The following is a 24325-nucleotide window of genomic DNA, read 5'->3' as shown; positions in this document are numbered from 1 at the left end:
TGTTGCATTGAGGAGAGTGTAATTATATGGTGTAGTTATGTGGTACTGAGTGGTATTATGTGGAGTGTATTTATGTTGCATTGAGCGCAGTGTAATTATGTGGCTTGTAATTATGTGGCACTGAGTGGTATTTGGAGTGTAAGTTGCATGGAGTGCAGTGTAATTATGTTGCAAATAATGATGTGGCACTGCGGCAGAATGGGTAATGCTGTTACACAGCTGAGCCCATGTACAGAGCCTGGGGCACAATAAGGTGGAATGAGGCACCGTAAGGAACAGTGAGGTGGAGTGAGGCGGAATGAGGCAGAGTGGGGGATGCTGTTTCACAGCTGACCTGGGTCCCTGGTCTCTGGGATGTCAGTCTTGCCAGGACGATTGCTCCATATGGACTTGATCAAAGATGCAACATACCAAAATGTCTCTGGTTGGATACATATAAAAACTTATTGTTGATAAAACGTTCTGCAATGACGAACAGCACAGTTTCCCTGTGTTTTATTTGGGGCATGGGAAGGAGACCGGAAATTGTGAGAAGTTTGCAAACCGTGTATGGACGCTTTTTTAACAAAATATAATATAGGAAAGTGAAAGGGCGATGTTTATTTTGACTCAGACCGCGGGCGAGGCTTCTCCAGTCACTGATGCAGTTAAAACTCGCAGAGCGGAGTGGTTGAACACGAGAAAGCTCCTCATTCTTTGGCGTCCCACCTCACACGCTGCAACCCAATCCCCGGGAAGAAAAACAACAAAAGTCTGGTTACTCGAGCCTTGGGTTCCCAAGTAGTGCAAAGCAGGCCTTCTAGCGCTTCAAAGTCTAGTCAACACTAGCCATACAATTATAAAAATAATAGCAAAATTAATAGCTTTGTCATTCACAATGCCAATAGCAAATGTGACACCTATAGTATTTGTAATGCAATATGTGTTGTATTTATGTGAGACTTGGATATATTGATATTACAAATAACAATGGCTTTTTTTAAAATAATAATAATAATACTTAAATAAAAGTTGTGTAGAGAGAGAGAGTGCGAGAGAGGTGTGTAGAGAGAGAGAGAGATAGTAAGAGTACGCGAGGTGTGTAGAGAGAGAAAGATATGCATATAGAGAGAGAGAGATGCATATAGAGAGAGAGAGGTGTGTAGAGAAAGAGAGAGAGAGGTGTGTGGAGAGAGAGTTAGAGAGAGCGATGTGTAGAGAGAGAGCTTGTGCTCTCCTGGCTCCTCGGGTCGGTTTAGTGTTAACACGTAATTGACAAACCCATCGTCAAGCAGGATGCCTCTGTCTATGTTGTTGCCCACTGGCGCCTGTTGTCTGTTTCAAGCAGAAGAGCTGGAGAAGGCGGATGCACATGCTGCTAAGGGAGAAGGGAGGGGGTACCCCCATAAGAATGGCTCTGTCTGCCTTGTCCCCAGTGGCGCCAGTTGTCGGTTCCAAAGTAACACTTGCTAATTAATAATTGTAGCAGAGAAAATGAAAAAAAACGACACAGATGTGTACCAACAGAGTGTAGAACCGGTATTTCTGTAACAAAATGCACAACCACGCAAATGTTTTTCCCTTCAGTAAATACTTAATGTAATAAAAGCGCTTGTTTTTTGAAAATTACCTTGCACCTCGCAAACAGAATTCCTTAATGCACGCGCTCTATATATTGTGGAACAAGCATACTAAGCCCTGTTGAGTTTTCAAACCACATGTAATATAATTGGGCATGTATGAAAATGAACTGTGCTTCCCTTGTGTACTTGTACACAAATGTAAAGGAGTAGTGCGAAATAATTCCAGGCTGTATCCTGAAAAGCGATCTTTACAGGTTATAGGTTGAATCCCTTCAATCTTGTACGTTTGTTTCGGTACGTTTGTTTCGCTACCAAGTGAAATGTTGGTGGTTTGCATGTAAGAAGGGATAGATGTTATATTTGTCTCAAAATACGTAGCAAAATAATTAGATGTATTAATTTAGTGTAAACTTTTAAAGCTTGTAGAGATTTCCCTGCATTGGGTTCTTCATTATGCGCCGTTAGTTATTGTCACACCTCTCGGTTTTAGTAAAAAAAAAAAAAATTTCATCCACCCCAGAGACTTAATTGCAATTAAATAAAACTTCTAAATTCACCGATGCACAGAGACATACAAACGCGCAAGCACAGATGAAAAAAAAACGTGCAAACACAGACCAGGCACACCTTTGGAAACCCATCCACTTGCAGCCGTATACACTGATGTATGCAACTACACATGCATGCAGCGACCAGCACATACAAACTTACACACGCACATAAATATACACACAAAAAAAGCATGCACAAACATATAGGGCATTAGCAATTTACACACACATAAACAAGCACACATATGCAGGCACTCCTACATACCTACACATATTCACACTCAAACACACATGCATGGAGGCATGCTCCCGCACATATACACGCACACGCTCTTGTCTGTGAAGCGACTTTAATGAAACATTTATTTTAATCCTTCAAAAAATGCAACATTTTAAAGTGCTAATACGGTGGCAGCATGTGGGAATGCCCTCTGTGTGGGAGTACACATACTAAACGTGGTTAGTGGGCATGTGAAGCGTACGCTGTGTGGGAGGCGGGTTCAAATAAAGGCATGGACACATGCTCCCGCACATATATACAAACACTCTCTTGTCTGTCATGCGACTTTAATTAAAAATTTATTTTAGCCCTTTAATAAATGCAAACTTTTACATTGCTAAGACGGTGGCAGTGGGTGGGCATGTCCTCTGTGGGGGAGTACACAAAGTAAACGGGGCAGTGGGCGGGTGGAAGCGTCAGATGTGTGGGAGGTGGGTGCAACTAAAGGCACTGAGGCATGCTCACGCACATATACACTCACACGCTCTCGTCTAAAATGCGTCTTTAAATAAATGTTTATTTTAAGACTTTATAATTTTAAGACTTTAAAATATTTAAACTTTGACAGTGCTAAAACGGTGGCAGCGGGTGTAAATGGCCTCTGTCTGGATGGACGCAGGGGCAGTGGGCGGGTGGAAGCGTCCGCTGTGTGGGAGGCGGGTGCAAGTAAAGACAGGGCAGCTGGTGGAAATAAAACTGCTAAAATGAAATGGAAGAAGGGAGTAGGTGCATGCGAGATGGTAGCGTCCGCTGTGTGGGAGGCGGGTGCAAGTAAAGACAGGGGAGCTGGTGGAAATAAAACTCCTAAAAGGAAATGGAAGAAGGGAGTAGGTGCACGCGAGATGGAAGCGTCCGCGGTGTGGGAGGCGGGTGCGAGTAAAGACGAGAGCTGCTAAAAGGGAAACTGCTGAGAGGGATTGGGATAAAGGAGGGGGTACATGCGAAACAAGACGGAGGGAAGAGAGGGGAGGGGAGAGGAGAAATGCGAGGGGCCAGAGCGGGTAAAATAAACAAGACGGAGGGAAGAGAGGGGAGGGGGGAGGAGAAATGCGACACGGCGGGAAGGGGCAGGCAGGATGACTCAGGGGAGGGGGCGGAGCGGGGCAGAGCGGCATGTGGGTGTGAAGAAGCCGGGCCTTTGAAGTGAAGCTAAGCTTCACTTCAAAGGTGTCGGAGGAATGCGGGCGGCTGTGCACGCGCTTTTAAGCTCAATGCACATGCGCATTGAGCTTAAAAGTCACGGGCACTGCAAGGAATCGCCACGATTCCTTGCAAGTTAGATAAAGAGTCGATGAGCCCCTATAGTCTCGCTTGCTCGATGCGCATGCGCATCGACAGGCGAGACCTAAAAAACTAGACTGCAGTGTCTGAATAACTTAGAAACTACAGACTTGTCTCAGTGCCAGGGTGAAGTAAGAGAATAACCCTAGGCCCTACATATTGCAGTAAGCAGGACGTGCTGGGACTGGGTGGGTCATCAGCTGTTGTTTATCACACATTCCACTCGATGAAAGGTTGAATGGGCCCCTCGGGATTGAAATCTGCGAGTATTCGTTCTGCGAGTTCTCTGCAGCAGGAACATTAAACTGATGAACTATGTACGCATTAACCAATTATCTGTTTTAAAAGATTGAAACTCGCTGGCTTTTAAGGTGAAAGAGTAAATGGGGTACTTTGATTTGTGTGCCCTTTCAAAATTGAATGTGCCCGTCCCTCGCGCCCCCGGTACATCCATGCCACCGTAAACAAGGTCCTGCCCCCTCTTGCATCCTCTCAAGGTTCACCCATATATTGTTGAGGAGGACTGCAAGAGCAACAATACCAGAACTTTGAGGACAGGCATATGACACAGTAACAAGTCAATGCACCGCCTATGAACTACAACCCATGGCCTACACCCTACACGCGCCTTCAGCCTTCATTGTAGGTGCTTCCATATCTAAGTCAGCCATCAATGACCTCTACTTTAAGAAATATTGCCTGCTGCAAATGATTTAGGAGCACAAACTTAAACTATGTTATTTGAGTCATGCTGGGCGCTTATGATATCATGTGACTATGGTGTAAGCTGAGTGGCCTGGGTGATTGTGGTATAGAAGTGAAAGTAGGTCAGGTCTTGAGCATCACTTGGCTACAAGGGAGAAGAGTGTGCGTTTTGGGACCAGTTGGTTATCAAAGAGAGACAACATGCAGTCCTGATCCTGAGGGTAGGTGGTTTGGTGCAAGATGATCTTGGGTATCGTGGCTTGGTGGAAGGAGAAACTCAGATTTTAAGCATCAGATTATTATAGTGCTTTGAGACGGATAGCAATGCAAGTGTGATCACTCTCACAGTCGAAGAGAGGCGTGTGCTCTTCGGGATCATGTAGTGGCAGTGGAGGGAGAGAAGGTGCTCTTTGGTATCATGTGGCTTTAATGGTAGGAGAAAGTGCTGTCTTGAAGTGCCACATGTTCCTGGTGGGAGAGGGAAGCGTGGTCTAGGGGATGGAGTGGTCAGTGAATAGAGAAAGTGTTCTCGCAGGCCTCATATGGTGTGCGGAAGAGAGAAGCGTGGGCTTGGTTGTGTCAGATGTGTGGTCTTGGGAGCACATAACTATGATAGAGAAGGTGTGGGTCAGGGTTTGGGTTATCACAGTCACGGTGGAAGAGAAAAGTGAGCTCTTGTGGTAAAGTGTAAGGAGGAAGTGTGAGGTTAGGCTGTGTGATTATGGAGTATTATGAGTTTTTTTGGGAGAGGGCAGGTTGGACATTTGAGGTATCACATGGTCTTGTTGGTAGATGACTGTGTGGTCCTGTGGATGACGTGGTTACTGTGAGAATAAAGTGTTGTTTTGGCACCAACGTGGTTATGGTGGGAGTGGGCAGTGTGAGGTTCTGGGGCATCACATGGAATGGTCTTCGGGAGTCACGTGGTCATGGTAGAAGCAGAATGCGTCGCTCGTGGCTTCCCGTGGTTAGGGCTTTATGTAATAGTCAGAGCCTCCGGGAACCCTACATGAAAAGAAGCAAACCCAGCAGGAGCCTGACAGCAGCTATCACTTCTGCCCAATTACTGTCTGCGACTAAATTTAGCAGAAATTCTGTGCTTGAAAATTCCTCACCAAATCCGACCTCCCGAGGGATGACAGATGTTCGTTTCTTCAAGGAAAAGAGAAGCAGAACTAAGCCATCCGGGGACATCTCAGAATGATAATCCGGCTTCTGTACACCCCAGGGTGAGAGCGATAAGAGAGTATGATTCGCATTCCACAATTAGCACCGGGGTCTTCTTACATCGGAGCCGGTTTGCACCGATCTAGTCTTCGACTGACCCAACACCATGAGAGTCTAAAGTCAAACGTGGACAGGGATAGGGAAAAGGAAAATGGACTCACCTTGCGGTGATCTGAGAAGAGACAGAAATCAATTTCCCATCATGACTATCAATGAACACATGAAAAGTGTTGGGTGTAGTGTGCGGAACTCCCATGCCCTGGAGACACCATTATACGGGGATATTATTCATCGGATGCAGAAAACGCGCCCAACAAAGGGATCCGCTCACCTGGAAACCTACGTTGATCTCCGTTTCTCATTGAAGCTGTATGAGGACAAAGGCCTTGGCCTTGGTTCGAAACCCTGACAATGAGGTCTGTCTCTCTGTGGGCTCGGCTTCCAGTGTGGGTTTCACCACCAGAACTAAGGGGAGAAAGGAGACTTAGCCTGGGGCAAAGCAGGAGGTATGAGCTCATTCATTTATCCTATGGTCATGGGTGCCCGTTACAGGAGTATCGGTCATGAGAATACTTCACGGTAGGGGGGGACACAAAAGTACGGCACCTCTAAAGGTATGAAATCATCTGTTTCAAGTTATTTTTTAAACAGAAGCTCACAGTGGCGCGATAAAGGCGTGGCTTGTTGTAGATCGCAAGCGAGCCAAAGGGGAAGCGAGCCTCAACTTAAAACAAGAGAGACTACTGGGGTGACCAGCTTAGTAGTTTGCATTTGCTCTGGTTCAATGAGCCTTTGAATTCACACATTTTTTATAGTTAGAATGTCAACAATGTTAGTAGTCTCTGTGTGTGTGTGATTATATATTTTTGAGAAGAAACGAGGGTTATGATACATTTTCATGTGTCCTCTATGAATGGAAACCAATTGGTTCACTTGAATTAGGAGGCGGGAGAGGGAACATGAAATGAGTGAAAGAGAGTACGTTCCAGGTACGATGATATATTATCCTCGCGCGCCTGTCTTAGCATAGAAGGTAATGAACATTTCACCTAATTGAAAGCACAGAAAAAAAACACCTTATTTTAAAGCTTCAGAAATTATTCCCAAAAAATTAGTAATCCCATTCTTGCATTAATTCCTAAATCGTGATCTCTTTTCGATGTTTTATATATTGCGTACTTTGCTGCAAGAGAATTTCGATGAGGTCAATTTTTGTGCTCAAAATAAGATACCTTGAAAGATCCTCAATGTAGGTTTAGGGTGAAAGGCAGTTAAGTATTGTTAAACTAGGAGAGGAGTAATGTTAGTAAATGCACGCCTACACCCCCACCACCATCTGTCTGCCTGCCTGCCCTGGTCGCAGGGCCACCTGCATTGCTGGGACCATTATGATGAATCCTTCCTAGAGTGATCACCTCCCTCCAGATCATTAAGGACGCTGTTTCCAATTCAGTTTTTTGTGTCATAACCTGATGCATTATGGGTGTTGTAGTCTTGTTTTTCATTATCTTATAATATTATTATTTTGAGTTTGATATAGCACTAGCTAGACCTGAAAGCATCAGTCATTTAACGACTTATGCTAACACCCCCGTAAACAATGAGTTATTGGAAAAAGTTCAGTACTGGAGAAAGGGTCTGAAGTGGCCTTGAATGAAGTGGTCACTATAGACCTCCCTTAATCCAGCTCTTGATGAGCAATCCCCCGTAAATATGATACCCCAATAGTGATGTTGAAAATTACACCTGATTTGGGCTCTTCCACCATTTTCTGTCACACAATGCACTACCATTCCATTTGAGTAATGCGGGACAACCATTTTACTCCAAATCATTGAAACCAAATAAATGTGTAGCAATCCGAGCACATTCCCCTGGCTGAGAGTTTGGTGGGGGTTTCTGAGTAAGACTCCTCTTGTTATTCAAAATAAGATTTATGATTTCTACTCTGGAGTCTATAGTAAGAGGACAAACATAATCCCCTTCCCCTTCATTCCTGACCGCATTGTGGAGTTTTACAACCTGTTAGATGTATTTCTGCCATGTATATGATTTAATTTAGAAACGTTTTAGTACAATGAAGTTTACTTTCTTGGTTGTGATCATCATTTGAAGGAATTGTTAGTGTTGTTGACAGTCCCATGTCTTACAAAGGAAAGACCCTTTTGTGACCGGTGTTTTTCTTGCTCCCTCCTACAGTACTTCTGGCTCCTCGTCCTCTCGCGCGGCCTAGTCGGCATCGGCGAAGCGAGTTACTCCACCATCGCTCCCACCATCATCGGAGACCTGTTCACCAAGAACACAAGGACTCTCATGCTGTCTGTCTTCTACTTCGCAATCCCGCTTGGAAGGTACTGTGTCCACATATTGTAAGAACGTAGAGTCCCTTTGTACCTACACAAGTCCTTCCCGCTAAATCTCCACCTGTGTGTCATGTGCTCATATCCGGGGTTGACTCCTATTGCCAACAATTCAATGCTTCAGGAGTTGCAGGCCTGTCTATACCTGTATTTGAAGACTTTATTGCCAGATTCAAGTAAAAAACATCATGCTTACATTTTCTGAAAAAATGTACTATTTTTTGAAAGCATAGAACCTTCTGTAGAGTTTGGAGGGAATTGAAAATCACAGATTTTTCGGAGGTAAAACTAAATATGGAGTAGAATTCAGCAGCTGAATTTCCTCCACAATAATATCCCTATCAGAGCAAGAAATGCAGCTGGTGGATTCTAGTCCATAGTTAGTTTCTTACTGGAAATTGAGGTAGTTTAGTTCCCTCTAAACTCTAGATGTTGCCCATGAAGGCTTGAGTATAGTCTATTGCAACAAAACAGGAGATTGCATAGTGACGTAGATGAATGCTTGCAAACATTTGTACAAAAGGGTACCACAATTTTTAAAAGACTAGAGACAGATCAAAGGAAACAACTCTAGTTGAAAGTGAGAAAAATCAGAAACCACACCAAACCTGCAACGCCAAGCTTTACCCCTGATTTTATTCACACGCGCCTCGCTATAGTGCTGACACAATCTGTCTTAGATTCTATAAGCGGATAACTTTGTAGAATCTGCCAGAGGTGGGCGGAGACATCAATTATGGTGCAATATCCCTAGGGGAAGGGAAGGCTGTCCCACTTTAAAGATACTTTAATTGATTCTGAGGAGGGGATCCTGCTCTCTGATGTCCTAATTTACTCCACGCCTCCCTTCTGCTCCATCTTTGTGAACCGGAGAGGCCACCCACCAGAGGCCACCACCACGAGGCCCTCGCTTCGTACTCTATACGTTGACGCATGCCAATTAAATGATCTTTCATATCAGCACAGCTGACAGGCTGAAGTTGAGCCGAGTTCTGAAGGATTTATTCATGGAAGTCAAACAAAATGTAGGAAGAAATTGGATTTAGTGCAAACTATACTGATCCCGTTAAAATATTAATGGCACTTTACACGCAGGCGAATGCAAGTCGGGATTAGTGGCCGACATGAGATATCAAAGGCATGAAAGAACTGTGCACTAATTTGCCTTTTTAAATAACTTACGGCACTCTGTAGACCTACTGTATTTGTAATTTTCCCTTACAGAAGGAAAGGCCTGTAATGACAGAATGCAGCTACTGTGCTAGATAGAGGGGTATTGAAAGATACAGTGCCTGGTATTTCTTCAATGAAACTCAGTGGCACATGAAATAATCACATTATGACCGTAGGGATCGTATAATGGCGGGCATCAGATAACACAAAAAAGTATTGTTCTGGTACAAGGAGTGTCTGTTGTTTCCATTAAAGAGATTACTGATGCTGCACCTGTTTCCCCAGGTTTGAGTGATACTGGGATGATAAATATTTGAATATCACACAGCTCTAAACATGCATTATTAAGCACAACGTTCTTGTAATATAACCACAACACCTGTTGCCAAGAAGATACCTTTACACTGTCAGCTGGATGGTGACAATGTATTCTACCCATGAATAGGTGTGATGGCCAAGCAAGCAGGAAAACACAGAAAAGTATTTTGAGAAACAATGATTTTCTTCCATCAGGTATAGTGTAAAGTCTTATTCATCATCTAGTAGCCATCACAAATACTAACACAAACATGGAGGCCTTCTACCCTGGCCTGGGTGAGCCATCCCCCATTTGTGTCACTGGGTGAGATGACACCAGCCTCTGATCAAGATGCAACACACAATGATCCAGGTCTGGAAGACGCCACCTATCTGGGTCAGCAGAGATCTAGTTCTTAACCCGAACTCTGAGTCAAGTTGACATGGTCAACATTCAGTCCACCTTTCCAAGCGCAGTAACGCAGCCTGAGCTGTCATGGTTCTAGAGCCAATGTGCGTCATCTCTTCTCTCCCCACCTTCTGCCTCAAGATCTAAGCAATCATTTAGCAATGACAAGTACGTTTTATCAGGTAGGGAACCCACTTCAATTAGGATGCAGGTGTGATGTGGTTACCTCTAAATTCATCTTGACTTTATGCCATGATGAGATCCTGAGTAAGTCTTTGATATGATCCGAAACGGCAGCAACAGGTCCAACCAGTTCTGGCTCAGGTGTATTGCTTTCTAGTTTGTTGGATCAAATCCCGCGTTGTTCAAAAGATTGGCCATCAGCCAATCAGGTTAATTGCATCATGACGAAATGTTTTCATATTTGTAGTATGCTGCGCCGACGATTTCATGTTTTTCTATCAGCGTGTTATTTCTGTCACTGGTACTGTTACAAGAACACGTTTAGGTGCAAAAATACATTGAGCTGCAAAATCACATGTAAGTGCACAAGCCAATTAGGTGGTCGATTAGGATGGCGGACGGACGCCACCCCCGAGGTGGAGGGACCATCCGCAAGGGCAGCGGTGTTCCCTCCATGCCAACTAGGATGTGACCGCCACCCTGGCGGTCACATCCTGTATCATTAACATTGCGGCGGGTGCTGCTTCAAACAGCACCCGCCGCAATGTTAAAAATGCATGCATTGCATTTGCATGCACAAAGCGGCAGGAACCGCGCGGTGACTGCCGCTTTGCGCATGCAAATGCAGGGGAGTACCATAGGTACCCCCCATGTGCACCCCCACCCCACCCTTCACCCTGGGGGCCGGCAAGGGCCCCCCAGAAGCAAAAGTCCACATGCTTTTCCACAGCGGAAAAACCGCCGCGGAAAAGCATGTTTTGACGCGCTTCCTAATTTGGCTGGCGGTGTCTTGAAGACACCGCCACCAAATAGCGGTCTACACCCCGCGGATCAGCGGCGGACGGACCTGCCGTCCGCCGCTGATCCCACCGCCATCCTAATCTGGCGGGTGGTGTTGTCAGGGACCGCGGCGGTGAATCCGCATCCTCCGGGCCGGCGGTGGCTTCCACCAGCCCGGAGGATGCGGATTCACCGCCGTCCTAATCGACCCCTAGGTGCGAAATCACCCATGGTGCAAAGTCAGCAGGAAAGTGGTGTCACTTTTAAGACCAAATTACATTTAGCTACAAAGGGGGAAAAAAGGTGCAAAATCAACATTCATCCAACATCTCCAGTAATGGAAACACTTGTAGGAAGAAAAATCAGATTGAGGCACAAAATGTCGTTTAGGTGATTCATCACATTTAGAAGTAAATTTCCACCTACTGTGTAAAAATCACTCTTGAAAAGACCTTTTGGCCCACAAATCCCATTCAGGTGCAAACTTACATTTAAGCCTACAATCCCACTGAGGCACAAAATCACCTTTGGTGAAATGTGAGCACAAGTGTGCACACACTGTTATGAGCACCTATGCACCCCCATTGCCAAACATGGATGCTTCACTTCACCAAAGATGCACTTCAATGGTAAACAGTCTGTAGGCAGGCGGACGAACCCACCTGAAAGCCAATAGTTAACGGGGAGTCTTTCTGCTGATCCAAAATGTGCATGACACTTCTTTCAAGCAGTGGTTGAAGGGGTCGACCCAAAGGCCCTCTAATACTTTATATAATAGACAATTTAGCGGCAGGGATACACTGAGAGAATGGATTCTAAGACTAGCTGAAGGACTGCACAATGTCCACCCCTGGCCATGCCGGACTCGCCCTTCCTAGTCTGGGCGCCGGGGACGATGGATGCCTGGAAGGCAGGAGGCAGCTCCACTCCCAAACACAATGCAGTACATGTCTATTCCCAGCCTGTGACTTGTTTCCTCCTGCAATTACTGGAAACGAGTTTATCCAATCAAGTGGAAAGAAACAACCGATGTGTGTTGGCTGCACGACTTCATGTTAGGTCCCTTATGCGACATCTCTGCAGACAGGGTGGGCTGCGAACGTCTAGGCACCTTTGTCAGGGCCAACAGGTTCCTAGCGCAAGGGTGGAAACCATGAGGCCTGGGAGCAAACCTGGACCACTCCAGTTTGAGTACCTCTTGATAATAAACACAGCTACCCACCCCCTCAATCTCCTCCCCACATGAAGACACACCACCCAGACCACTGGCTCCAGAAATGGTGCCAGGATTTCCACCCTTAGGGCTAAACAGAATTTTACCAGCTTGGGCACTCAACTTTTTATAAAAACAAATATATTTGTCTTTTTCAGTAATATAGCAGCAACACCAGGTTCCTCATCTCACCTTATGCAAAGCACCTTCCATGATCCGCTCATCAAATAGTTCCAAACATGCATGCAACATGCTGTACCTGTGTCAATATCCCAGTGCCCTATCAACCAAAGGAGACAACATACACAGCTGACTTTGTTGCAGATGGTTTGTGTGCCAGCCTCTCACTACAGCAGACCTCACTGAGGACAAGGCATGTTGGTGGGTTGACTGTTCATTACTCAACATCCCCATTAAATATGAGGAGATTCCCTCCCTGCAGCATACAGGAATATACACCGCTAGTTACCATTGATAGATCTAAATGTCTGTGCATTTCCTAGGTAAGTGCTCACCTACCTTTGCAGGTAGATCCATCCAGTAGTGCTCAAAGACCCTCCCTAAGTTTGTTTGCCTGAACCCTAATGACAGAATTGTCATATTTGCAATTCGCTTTGCAAGGGTAAAATAGCATCAATTCTGATTCTGGGAATAATGAGTGGGGGCTTGCCCTTGCAAATCTTTTTATGCACATCCAGGTTGAATTTTAGTTTGCCAATGCTTTGGGAATCACGCCTTGAATGAGGAGGTACTCAGGTGCTCCCTAAAGAGAGGTTGGGACGTGAAGCCAATTTAGAAATACAATTGACAAGGCAACAGTGCCACCAGTTTCAGTTCTGAAGACTGTTATGTGGAGTAAATTCGAAGTATTGCTCCAAAACAATGCAATGATGTATTTAACCCTTATTAAATCATAGCAGGGTTTCAGCATGTCCTGTGAGGGGAGCCACTCACTCTTTGTGCTTCTTGCAGCGGCTTGGGGTACATCACTGGATCCACGGTGAAACAGGTGGCCGGCGACTGGCAGTGGGCGCTACGGGTAAGCAACTGTGTGGCATGTGCTCTCCTTCTCAACCAGGAAACTAGTTGTGTTACCTATCACTGGACAGCTGGGAGGGGTAGGTGCAACTGCGTTGTTTTTGGTGCGGGGAGCATCACTTTAATTCAAATTATGTAAAATTATACATATTGCACAAAATGTACTCAGCTGGGGCATACCTCACATACAAAAGTCACATGCGATACCAACAGGAGACTAGTTGATGTAGACAATGGCTCTCGGCCTTGGTTTTACTGGTTACGAAAGACATTCTCTGCTTCAATCAGGATCCAGCGGGTGAAAATGACTTGAAGTTGCACAACCGAATAATATCAAAAGAAAGTGCAAATTTATCATAGTGTAAAGTATGCAAATTCCGTGAGATTTCACCTGCATATAAAACAGTTTGCCCAGACCCCCTACTTGTTCTGAGGAACAGTTGTGGCTGCATGCGTGGTGTAGTATTCTAAATAAAGCCGACTTATGGTCGGTGGGTAAGAAGATTTTCTGTACTGTGGTGGGAATGAGGAAGAGCTATCTGGACAGGGAAAGAGCACTTAACAAGAGAGAGGCGAGGGAAGAAGGGATTTAAAAAAGAGACGCTCAAGAAATGAGGAAGCCTCACATGGTGGAGAGGATTATTGCATTATAAGGAAGGCTTCCTGTTTTCCATTTTTACTGATTTTTACAGATAAATACGGAGAGAAGACAATCTATTTCCTGTCTGTATTTATTTTTATAAGTGGAAAAATACTGAAAATTGTGCTTCTTGTAAGTGACTCTCCTTGTTGTCTGTCATGAATTCCAAACCAACTGCTAAGCAGATAGATACCATTGAGAATTAACAAGGGGTCAGACTCCCTTAAATACAAGCATATGTTAACATATATTTGTATGTAATGCTAATATTTACCTGCTGTTGTAGTGTTTCGTTATATTTGGCTTCTTAATTTTCTAAAAAAAACGCGAAAGGCATCATAGTATGAGTGCGTGTGTTTATCAGTTAAATAAATGTGAAAATATACCATTTTACGACTCCATTTATTCTCAAAACATAAAATAATATGGATAATACCAATAAAATGGCCAAAAAATAGATATTGATAAAAATGTTAAAACAATAAATAAATACCGTAAAACCGGGAGCCCTAATTATATGAGCACCAGCAAGGAACAGATACACCCAGAATCAAAATCACACCAGGGGCATGAAGGAGTAAGGAAAAGATACTGTACGTCAAGAAACATCATCGTACTGCTAGTTGATCGTCCCCCAAATACAGTCGTTTCCGGATTTACGCAATCAATCTTCATAAAATACATTTACATAACACGCACTTGAATGATGGAGTAATTTGCATAAACTGAAAACTCCATTTAGTGGGGTCGTCAAGGGCCCTCAGAAGGTACTCATGACTTATGCTACTGTTTCAGCTCACAAAACTTAAAGATGGAACCTTCCGTCTGCAGAAACTTGGAGAGTGTTGTACTGCGCATGCACAGTGATGCCCGTTACAGGCCTACAGGCCTGTGCCACCCCCTGGATACCAAGAAGTCTCCAGCACTGGCCTTGCTTCCATATTATGCCATTTTGTTGGCCTTTTGTGTGCAGCTTTATGCCACCAACAGGTAGGGTGACCAGAATTCTAAAGCCAAAAACGGGGACATTTCACAAAAATAGGACTACAATTTTACTTCAACCCAGCGCACTGAATGACAGCGCTCCTCAGCAGAGAATTACAGAAAAGGCAGTAAGAACATAAACAAAAAGTGCAATTTTGTGAAGCCAAGGGCATGGCTGGTAATTAAATTGCTTCCTTGTAAAAGCTGGTAACTATCCTTGATTTTGAAAACATAAAAGGCACCTGCCACTGTTTTCAGTTGAACTCTTTCAAAACCGGGACATGAGCTAAATTTCCCGAAATCGGCGGGACAGCTGGTGGAAAACGGGACTGTCCCTGCAAATCCGGGACACCGGGTTACCCTAACCCTACTTACAGGTCATTTCAAAGGTCAAAGTGAGGAACAAGAGGTATGAGGAACCGTGTTCAGGAAAGGAGAAAGGATGAGTGAATATAGAGGGAATGGGTTTTGTGGCTTCCATTCCTGGCAAAGTGACTGACACCGCCCCTCTTCTACTGGTCACTTCAGAGATACTGGCCACTGGCCTTACAATTTCCCCAAAGCAGAGGCTTCTTCTGTGCTCAGCTGGCTTCTCTTTTTCTGCATCATGTACTGAGAATTATTAAAAATTATTTCTTCCGAAGCAGAGCTATTTCTTTATTGATACATTAATTTCAAAATTTGTTTGGCAATTTGGAAAAACAAATTATAAAAAATGTATTTGACGAGTATTTATGGTTATATTCGCTTTAATTTAAAACATCCATAGCTTGAAGTCTGCAGTATTTTGATTATTTGTTTTAATGATATGAATTTATATTTGTGGCAATCTCCAGCCTGTCATGATGACGTGGCTTTTTTTTGGGGGGGGGGGGGGCTATGGCAGGCTTCAATAGCTCTAAAAATACTTTAAGAAAATCAACTAGACAAATCGTCTCACAATCAATAAAGAAATCTCAAATATCACTAAAGACATTTATTTAAAGCACGTTGGAAACCCCAAGCCCGGTCCTAACTGGCACCCTGCGCGTGCCTATCGAGAAATCTTGCATGGCGCACTTCCTGTTTGAGGGAAACACCCTCTTCCCGCTTCCGCCCATTTATTGGGCCCGAGACGGCAGTTTCCTTCTCTTTCAGTAATTACTCTGCGGCAGAGAATGAAATAAATCTCCCAAAACTGCCGAGGGGAAACGACGCAAACAGATTGAGCCGGACCTGCGACCTCTGCTGGAGTGTGACCAAGTGAAGCAAGCCCAGTGCAGGCCCGGCGGGGGCGGGGCCTGGCGGCCATTAGTGCTAAGTGAACGCACACAGATATTTCAGCACGCTGATTGGATAGGGAGCTTCAAAAGACCCGGGATTTGCCAGAGGGGAGCCTTGGCAAAGCCAGTAAAGGTACATTGAAACAGTGCTTGATCTGGCGTACTGCTGGGTAAAACAAGCATTGGCAAAGAGGGGAGATGATGTGGGGTAACGGTCAGAGCTTCCGACATGGGAACTGGGTAACCAGGTCCGAGTCTCAGCAAGGGCATAAAAAACCGATTATGAAATATAAGTGGTGCTTATGTAAAGTGTGTCTTCTGGTTACGTTTTGTGCTATAAAAAAACTTACCAAAAAATAATGAAAGGCTACAAGCCATTCAATCAGGATGGAGGTAAAGCACAAGAAGCGGAAGGAAAGCCATCAAATAAGACGCGAGCAAATGAGAGTCACAGGAAGGCCAGTCTTAACGAATGACTTTACTGAAAGCCCGCTGTGCGAATCGGCATTATTAAAAATAAATCTAAGACAACAGACAGGTAAAAGCTGCTTGTCCTGCAGTGAGTCCTTAAAATACCTGTTCGACAGTCATATGCCATAATGGTAGTGCTATATTTGTAAAATAATGAGTGTTAGTGCCCAGACCTAAGGTCAGACGACCGCGGCCGGCGCTATTAAATGTCAGCGCTCCGAATACCAAGGCGGAGCAGTCTTCAATCCACCTCTTTAATCCACTACCAGACACTCCCTAATCCTTTATCTCACTCTTATAGGTCCCTGCTTAGTCCCAAGGGTACCTCATAAAAAAATCTAAATTCACAGAGTACATTAAATGTATTTATAGTGAAATCTAAAACATGAATAAAAAAGTGGTATATTGAAAAGTGTGGCGATGGCTCAGTGTTCCAGTGTAAGAAGCGTGCAAGTACAGTGATAACATTTAAGCACAACAAAAAAGGTACTGATAGCTTCAGTTATTGGGATTTCTAGAAATGCTTCAGTTATTGGGATTTCTAGAAATGCAGAGCGGGTCTTAAGGCGCTGTCGTAGCAGTTCCTCAATAATAGGATTGGACAAATCACTGCACTTTTAATAGGACAGAACCAACATGTTTCACTAAGACTGCAATGCTTTGGGCAGATTAATACTTCTAAGCAGGCTAACTCTGTATGTGCACCACACTTGAGTACTGCTATAGCTTATTGAGACACCACTGGTATTTCACTGCAGGACTGCTGTAGTTTAATGAGAGCACTGGCACTTTACTGCAGGACTGCTATAGTGTAATAAGACAGCACTGGCACTCCACTGCAGTACTGCTGTAGTGTAATGAGACAGCACTGGCACTTCACTGCAGGACTGCTATAGTTTAATGAGACAGCACTGGCATTTTACTGCAGGACTGCTGTAGTGCAATGAGACAGCACTGGCACTTCTCTGCTGAACTGCTGTAGTTTAATGAGGCAGTACTGGCATTTCACTGCAGGACTGCTATAGTGTAATGAGACAGCACTGGCACTTCTCTGCAGGAATGCTGTAGTTTAATGAGACAGAACTGGCACTTTACTGCAGGACTGCTGTAGTTTAATGAGACATCACTGGCACTTCACTGCAGGACTGCTATAGTTTAATGAGACAGCACTGGCACTTTACTGCAGGACTGCTATGGTTTAATGAGATAGTGCTGGCACTTCACTGCAGGACTGCTATGGTTTAATGAGACACCGCTAGTCCTTCACTGCAGGACTGCTATGGTTTAATGAGACACCACTGGCACTTCACTGCAGGACTGCTTTACTTTCATGAGACAGTGCTCGCACTTCACTACAGGACTGTTATAGTTTAATGAGACATTACTGGCACTTCTCTGCAAGACTGCTATAGTATAATGTGACAGTCCTGGCACTTACTGTAGGACTGCTATAGTTTAATGAGACATTACTGGCACTTGACTCCGGGACTGGTATTATTTGAGACAGGGCTAGCACTTCACTGCAGGATAGCAATGATTTGATGAGACCATGCTGGCACTACAGTGCAGGACTGTTATAGTTTAATGAGACATTCCTGCCACTTCACTGTAGAACTGCTGTGGTTTAATCAGACATTACTGGCACTTCACTGCTATCGTTTAAATAGACAGTGCTGACATTTCACTGCAATAATACTACCGATTAATGAGACAGTACTGGCACTTCACTGCATAAATGCTATAGTTTAATGAGACAGTACTGGGACTTTACTGTATAAATGCTTTATTTTAATGGGACAGTAATGGCACGTCACTACAGGCCTGCTGTAGTTTAATGAGACAATGCTGGCACTTGACTGCATAAATGCTATAGTTTAATGAGACAGTACTGACACTTCACTTCAGGCATGCTGTAGTTTAATAAGACAACTCTGGCACTTCACTGCAGGAATTATATGGTTTACTGAGACAGTGTTGGCAGTTCACTGCAGGACTGCTATAGATTAATGAGACAGTACTTGCACGTGGCAGGCCTGCTAGAGTTTAAACAGACAGTGCTGGCACTTCACTGCAGGCCTGCTAGAGTTTAATGAGACAGTACTTGCACGTGGCAGGCCTGCTATAGTTTAAACAGACAGTGCTGGCACTTCACTGCAGGCCTGCTAGAGTTTAATGGGACAGTGCTGGCACTTCATTGCAGGAATAATATAGTTTAATGAGCCAATACGGGCATTTCACTGCAGGACTGCCATAGTTTAATGAGACAGACCTGGCACTTTTCAAATGTATCATTGCCAGCACTTCTCAGTAGGGCTACGATACTTCAGACAAGATGGTGTTGCCACTTCCAAACACATGTGCTGTGAATCCCTTTCTTCACTTCAAGGACTGCCAGACAGACAGCTCCTCTAGACTGTTGAATGTAGTGAGTGGAAACGCCCTCCCCGCAAATCCCCTCCCTCCCGCGGGTGGGTGCGGGGAGTAGAGACTAGCTTTGGATGTAGCTGGATGCACAGCAGAGATTACTGATAAGTCCCTTGACACAGGCATTTCCCCGTCCTTGTAAAGGAAGCGGTTCAGTGGGGTTCCAGGTCTGACGGAAAGAGCCCATCAGCAAAAGTTAAAATATGCCCATCGCTGACCCTGACACTCAGGAAGTGATAAACGTGGGTGTGGTGCTGTGAGAGAAACTCTGGGGCTGGCACCTTGGCAGGCCCCTATCAGAAAAGCACACACTTGACACAGGAAGCAATTTGTGTTGACCTCCTTGCCTGTATCATTGTGAGGATGCTTGGAATGCTGGGTAGCCGGCTGTTCTCTACGAGTCTGCTGTATTTTATTCAAGTGAGAATTTGCATCTTTGAATTAAGCATATCCAATTCACATATTTCCGATTTTAGGAACGGGAATATTCAGTGATTTGTCCATAATTATTCGATTTTCAGTTGAGTGCCTGGAGCGGGATTTGAACCCGGTGCTCACAATGCCACCTAAGCCGCCAGACTCCATCTCCCATGTGAGCCGGAGGTGTGGGCTGAGCAGCCTACCTAGGCCTGGTCAGGAATCCATCGGGCGACTGATGCATGGGTCACTTCCGTACCATCCAGCCGGAAGTGACCACGGTAGGGGGCGGGCAGACATGCTGCAGGTGAAGCAGGATTCAGGAAAGAAGCGAGTGCACGAGTGAATACACCCCTTGGCTCAGCAAGGCCGTAATAACAGTGCAGCGGGGAAGAGCGACTAATGTCAGGTGCACCCTGGGAATAGCAGAAGGAAGGAGGGGGGAAACACAAAACAGAGTGTTATTGTTATTGACTACAACAGATCAACATATCACATAGGCCTACAGAGCAGAATTCATTCTGCACGATGACGTCGTCATTCTGCAGCAAGAGCTGGCCAATCGCATTTTAGATAATTGTTGGTGATAAGAACACGGCAGCTAAAGTTTATGAGATGGCACGCACAGACACCCAACACGGATGAGCTCCGCACCAGCCTTAAAGTAAAGTTACAAACATATATATGTAGCTTGGGATGTGGAAGACACCTTACCAATTTTACGCCTTTGCCTACACATTTTTAGTTGTGGCTGAACAAATCACACATGATGAGGGCTAATCGATTCCTTTGGCGGGGCAGGTTTGGCCACTGCATGGCCTTTAAACCCTGTCTGCATTCTTGTTAACAAGGGGGTCAGTGTGTATCACTTGTCAGTGTGCAGTGAAGTGAAAGATGTAAGCAGTAAGCAGTGAGCCCTCTGGTGCAGTGCACTGTCCTTACCCTCACTTCCTGTCCTAGCCATGAGCGAGCACTCTGGTGTGAGTGAGTTTAGGTTAGGGGCCTTTAAGGGGGAGGGAGGGTGCTTAAACCATTTCTAGACCATTACAGTAAACAAAAGGGCCATTTCTAAAAACGTCTCTCTTTCCTGTGAACGTAACAACTGGTTTCCTGTTCACAATAAAGTGTCACGCAAAGTGTCACACATAAGCTGTTGAAATGTCACACGTGCCCGCTGAAAACACCGAAATGTCACGCATAAACGAACAGAAGCCTTGGCAGCGCTATGCATGTACCATAGCATGGTATTGAGGCGTGTGCAGGGACGGCAAGCACAGGCCGAGTGCAGAAGGGACAGCACAAACCAGAAGGAAATACAGGGGGAATGGACAGATGTCACGGGAGCTCATGAGGTTGGAATGAAAAATCATCAGGAGCTCTTATGGGGTACTCAAAATCAGGAAGTGCAACACCTGTGCCATATAACAGCGGATGAAGGGGACGGACAAACAAATGGGTGCTGTGTATGGGCGTGGGCAGCAAGAGGACCCAGGAGCTCTCACACTGTAGAATGTAGATAGTATACCGAGAATTAGGGAATGTGGGGACGGAAGTCGGGAAGTATGTGTGGGCGATAGAGTGTAGAACGTGCAGAGGATTGGAAGTCTGCACCTGCATCACGAGTGCCAAATCTGTGACCACACTGGGGAGAGCGGGAAAGTACCAAGAAGGCGTCGGGGGTAAAGGGGTCATATCCTAGGAACGGGCTGAGGTGTCTTCGGGAAATTGGAGTGTGTGTCATGGGATGGGGTGTGAATTGAGGGTATCTGAGCACGGTATATGGGGAAGGGAAAAATAACGAGGGCAGGTGTTAAGGGTTGCAGATGATCACACCAAGGTGTCCTCTGTACTTATATTTACCTACGGTTGGGAACTTACCACCTGATTGTCAACACTGACATGTCAACGGGGATGCATTGCCTGACTCTGTTGCGAATGACTGGCCTCAAGATGGCTGACGCGTCAGCATGGGAGAGGAGCTGCCCCCTCGCTGCCTAGTTCTTCCTGCTCCCTAGATGCACAATTCATGTGAGGCTCCAGTGCTCACCAGCCTGTGCCTTAACACCCCCGAGGTAACACCAAAGCTTCACCGGCCCACCACCCTTCCGCAGCCATTGCATCTAGGTCAGTGCTTAATTTGACCTTGTGGTTTCCAGTCCTGGGCGCCAGCTCTTAATTGTCAATACCAACACTAGTAGCAGACCACCACAGGATGGCGCAATCTTTTTAATTTTGAAAGGAGCGCAACAACCATGTTTATTAAGACAATGAATAATGACAGCCTCTCACACCATTATATCTCCGTGTGGCCTGAAATAGTCTGAATTGTCACACTTGTAGGAGTGTGGTGGTTGGGTGTTATACTTATGTTGGTACTGTCACTGGCAGCGTTGGCAGGGGCAATGGGTGGCGCAGGCTGCTGTGGCAGAGGATGGTGCAGGCTGCAGTGGCCTTCCACGAAGGGCCTGGCATTTGATTTTTTTTTACAAATCAAGCACTGATACCTAGATACATCTGTCACGCACAGAAAAGTCTGCACCCACGTTATGATAAAACTAATAAATTTTGCCATGTTACATGATTGTGTCATGTAAAGATGCTGACAAGGGAATATATTCAACAATTGATTTGCAGGAGGTTGATCTCTCAAATTTTTGCACTTTTTGATCAACTAAAATGAATCCTTTCCTGCCAATATTATGATTGGTCCCATAAATTGGAATACAGTAATCAAAATACTACAAACGGAACGCTACACGGATTTCAGAGTTTGACAAATTCTCTTTATATAAACTTATTAAAAGGGTACTGTTACAAAAAGTAAAAATATTTCATTAGAGACAAATGGACAAGAAATAAATGAATTGTTCTTCGCTTCCACTTGTGTTGTAGTCCACTCTTAAATCAATGGTTAACAATGAATCTTGAACAATCAGAAGCAATGATTCAAATGTCTAAATTATTTAAATTTGAAAGAAATGGACAAAAAAGTCTACGTTTCGGCCTTGTGGTCGTTACATCCTTAAGGCCATCCTCAGGACAATTCAATCTTTAGAGAGTAGAGACCCCCTGTATTTTATGAACATCCACACAATGTTGGAGGATTAGTTGGATCGAGATTTCAGAAATTATCCTTCTTTTGATGAATCTATACGCGAAGGATGGTGGGACCAACGTGTTGTATCAGCGTCTCCACACCGTATTTGTTCGAATATTCTTTTCCTTCGAAACAAAAGTTAGTCTCTGTCGATGCGTAGTCTCACGAGAACACTCTCTAATCCTCCAACATTGTGTGGATGTTCATAAAATACAGGGGGTCTCTACTCTCTAAAGATTGAATTGTCCTGAGGATGGCCTTAAGGATGTAACGACCACAAGGCCGAAACGTAGACTTTTTTGTCCATTTCTTTCAAATTTAAATAATTTAGACATTTGAATCATTGCTTCTGATTGTTCAAGATTCATTGTTAACCATTGATTTAAGAGTGGACTACAACACAAGTGGAAGTGAAGAACAATTCATTTATTTCTTGTCCATTTGTCTCTAATGAAATATTTTTACTTTTTGTAACAGTACCCTTTTAATAAGTTTATATAAAGAGAATTTGTCAAACTCTGAAATCCGTGTAGCTTTCCGTTTGTAGTATTTTGATTACTGTATTCCAATTTATGGGACCAATCATAATATTGGCAGGAAAGGATTCATTTTAGTTGATCAAAAAGTGCAAAAATTTGAGAGATCAACCTCCTGCAAATCAATTGTTGAATAAATTCCCTTGTCAGCATCTTTACATGACACAACATTAGCCCAAGCTCGCAAGGGTATATTGGGTCACCCACCTTTCATTACTATGTTACATGATTAGCACCAAAGTATTTAATTCAGAAATTACATGAGGTTGCACTTCTGCAAGCAGGAAGCCGCAGCAATTGTGGGTCAGACTAGTGCAAGAGAAGGGTCAAAGAAGGGGGAGAGAATGGAGGAGGGAGAGAAAGAAAACGGAAATATATATGGGAGGGAATAGGGAAAAAAGAAGCAAGGGTGCTACAGAAAGGAAGAGGGTGAGCGAGAGAGGTGGCGACCAGACAGGGTGAGAGGGATGAATGAAGGAAGGTGGAAAGAGAGGGTGGGTGAGAGGATGCCAGGCGGAGGACAGGCAGAGAGTGAGGCCGTCAGGGAGAGAGATATATTGGAAGGACAGGCACAGGTGGGGCGAGAGGCAGGGGCGCGGAGATTGAGCAAAGGGAGAAACTGGAGACAAAGAGAGAGACTTTTATGGGGTGGGTGACCGAGACGCCTCTTGATGCTGTCTTGGCACCAGAGCGCCCGCTGGAGTGATACAGAGTAAATGCCCTAGTTACTTACTGGTAATCTTCATTACTCCGAGTATTGCCTTCCTCGTCACGTGAATTCCCATCCCTCCCTATGGCTGTCGGCTTCATGTGGTTCTTGGGGATTGGTAGTTCTACAGGAAGTGGGATGGGTCGACCTTTCCCTCTGTGTCAAGGGTGATGGAGGCCGGCCATGTTGGGTAGGGATGGGATGCATGGGATGTTAATTGCATTGGAGGGTTCTGGTGTGGAGCTAAAGCTCACTTCGTGCCTCTGGTGGCGAGGAAGACTTACGAGGAGGTAATGAATACTCGTCAGCGTCTGAGCAGAGCAACCGTGGCTGAGCCCTGCTTCAATGTCTACTATCCCCTCTCTGCAGGTCTCCCCTGTGCTCGGCATGATCACAGGCACCCTCATCTTAATCCTGGTGCCCACGGCGAAGAGAGGCCACGCGGACCAGCTGAAGGCCAGGACATCATGGATCCGCGACATGAAGGCGCTCATCAGAAAGTAAGCTTGCGCCGCCCTATCGCTCTCAGCAGCGGGTGCGCTTGGGCTTTTCGGCTCCATATTGTGAGAGGCTGTCTGCTTACAAGAGCCGGAGTGAGACTCAGCACTTTTCTTTTCTAAATCAATAGCTCCGATGCTTGCTTGAGGCGGGAGGTCTTTCATGTAGGTAAAGCAGGGGTGTCCATCGCAAGTCTAGGATCCTCAGATTCACGTCAGATTCTCAGGA

At 45.0% G+C, this 24325-nt stretch overlaps 1 protein-coding gene across 2 annotated transcripts in view; it reads left to right on the top strand.

The window, feature by feature from the left end:
• The window catches only part of SPNS2 (SPNS lysolipid transporter 2, sphingosine-1-phosphate), a 296234-nt gene that overhangs the window by 188915 nt on the left and 82994 nt on the right, over nucleotides 1–24325 (top strand). For both annotated transcript variants that reach the window (XM_078679449.1, XM_078679450.1), the window contains exons 4-6: nucleotides 7806–7957; nucleotides 12994–13060; nucleotides 23969–24099. In XM_078679449.1, the coding sequence (XP_078535575.1) occupies nucleotides 7806–7957; nucleotides 12994–13060; nucleotides 23969–24099 (350 nt within the window). The remainder of the gene's footprint in view (nucleotides 1–7805; nucleotides 7958–12993; nucleotides 13061–23968; nucleotides 24100–24325) is intronic.

This window comes from Lissotriton helveticus, chromosome 3_1 (genome assembly GCF_964261635.1).
Source record: "Lissotriton helveticus chromosome 3_1, aLisHel1.1, whole genome shotgun sequence".
Taxonomy (NCBI): Eukaryota; Metazoa; Chordata; class Amphibia; order Caudata; family Salamandridae; genus Lissotriton; species Lissotriton helveticus.
The sequence above is the reverse complement of the archived record's forward strand: the minus strand, read 5'-3'. Positions and strand labels throughout refer to the sequence as shown.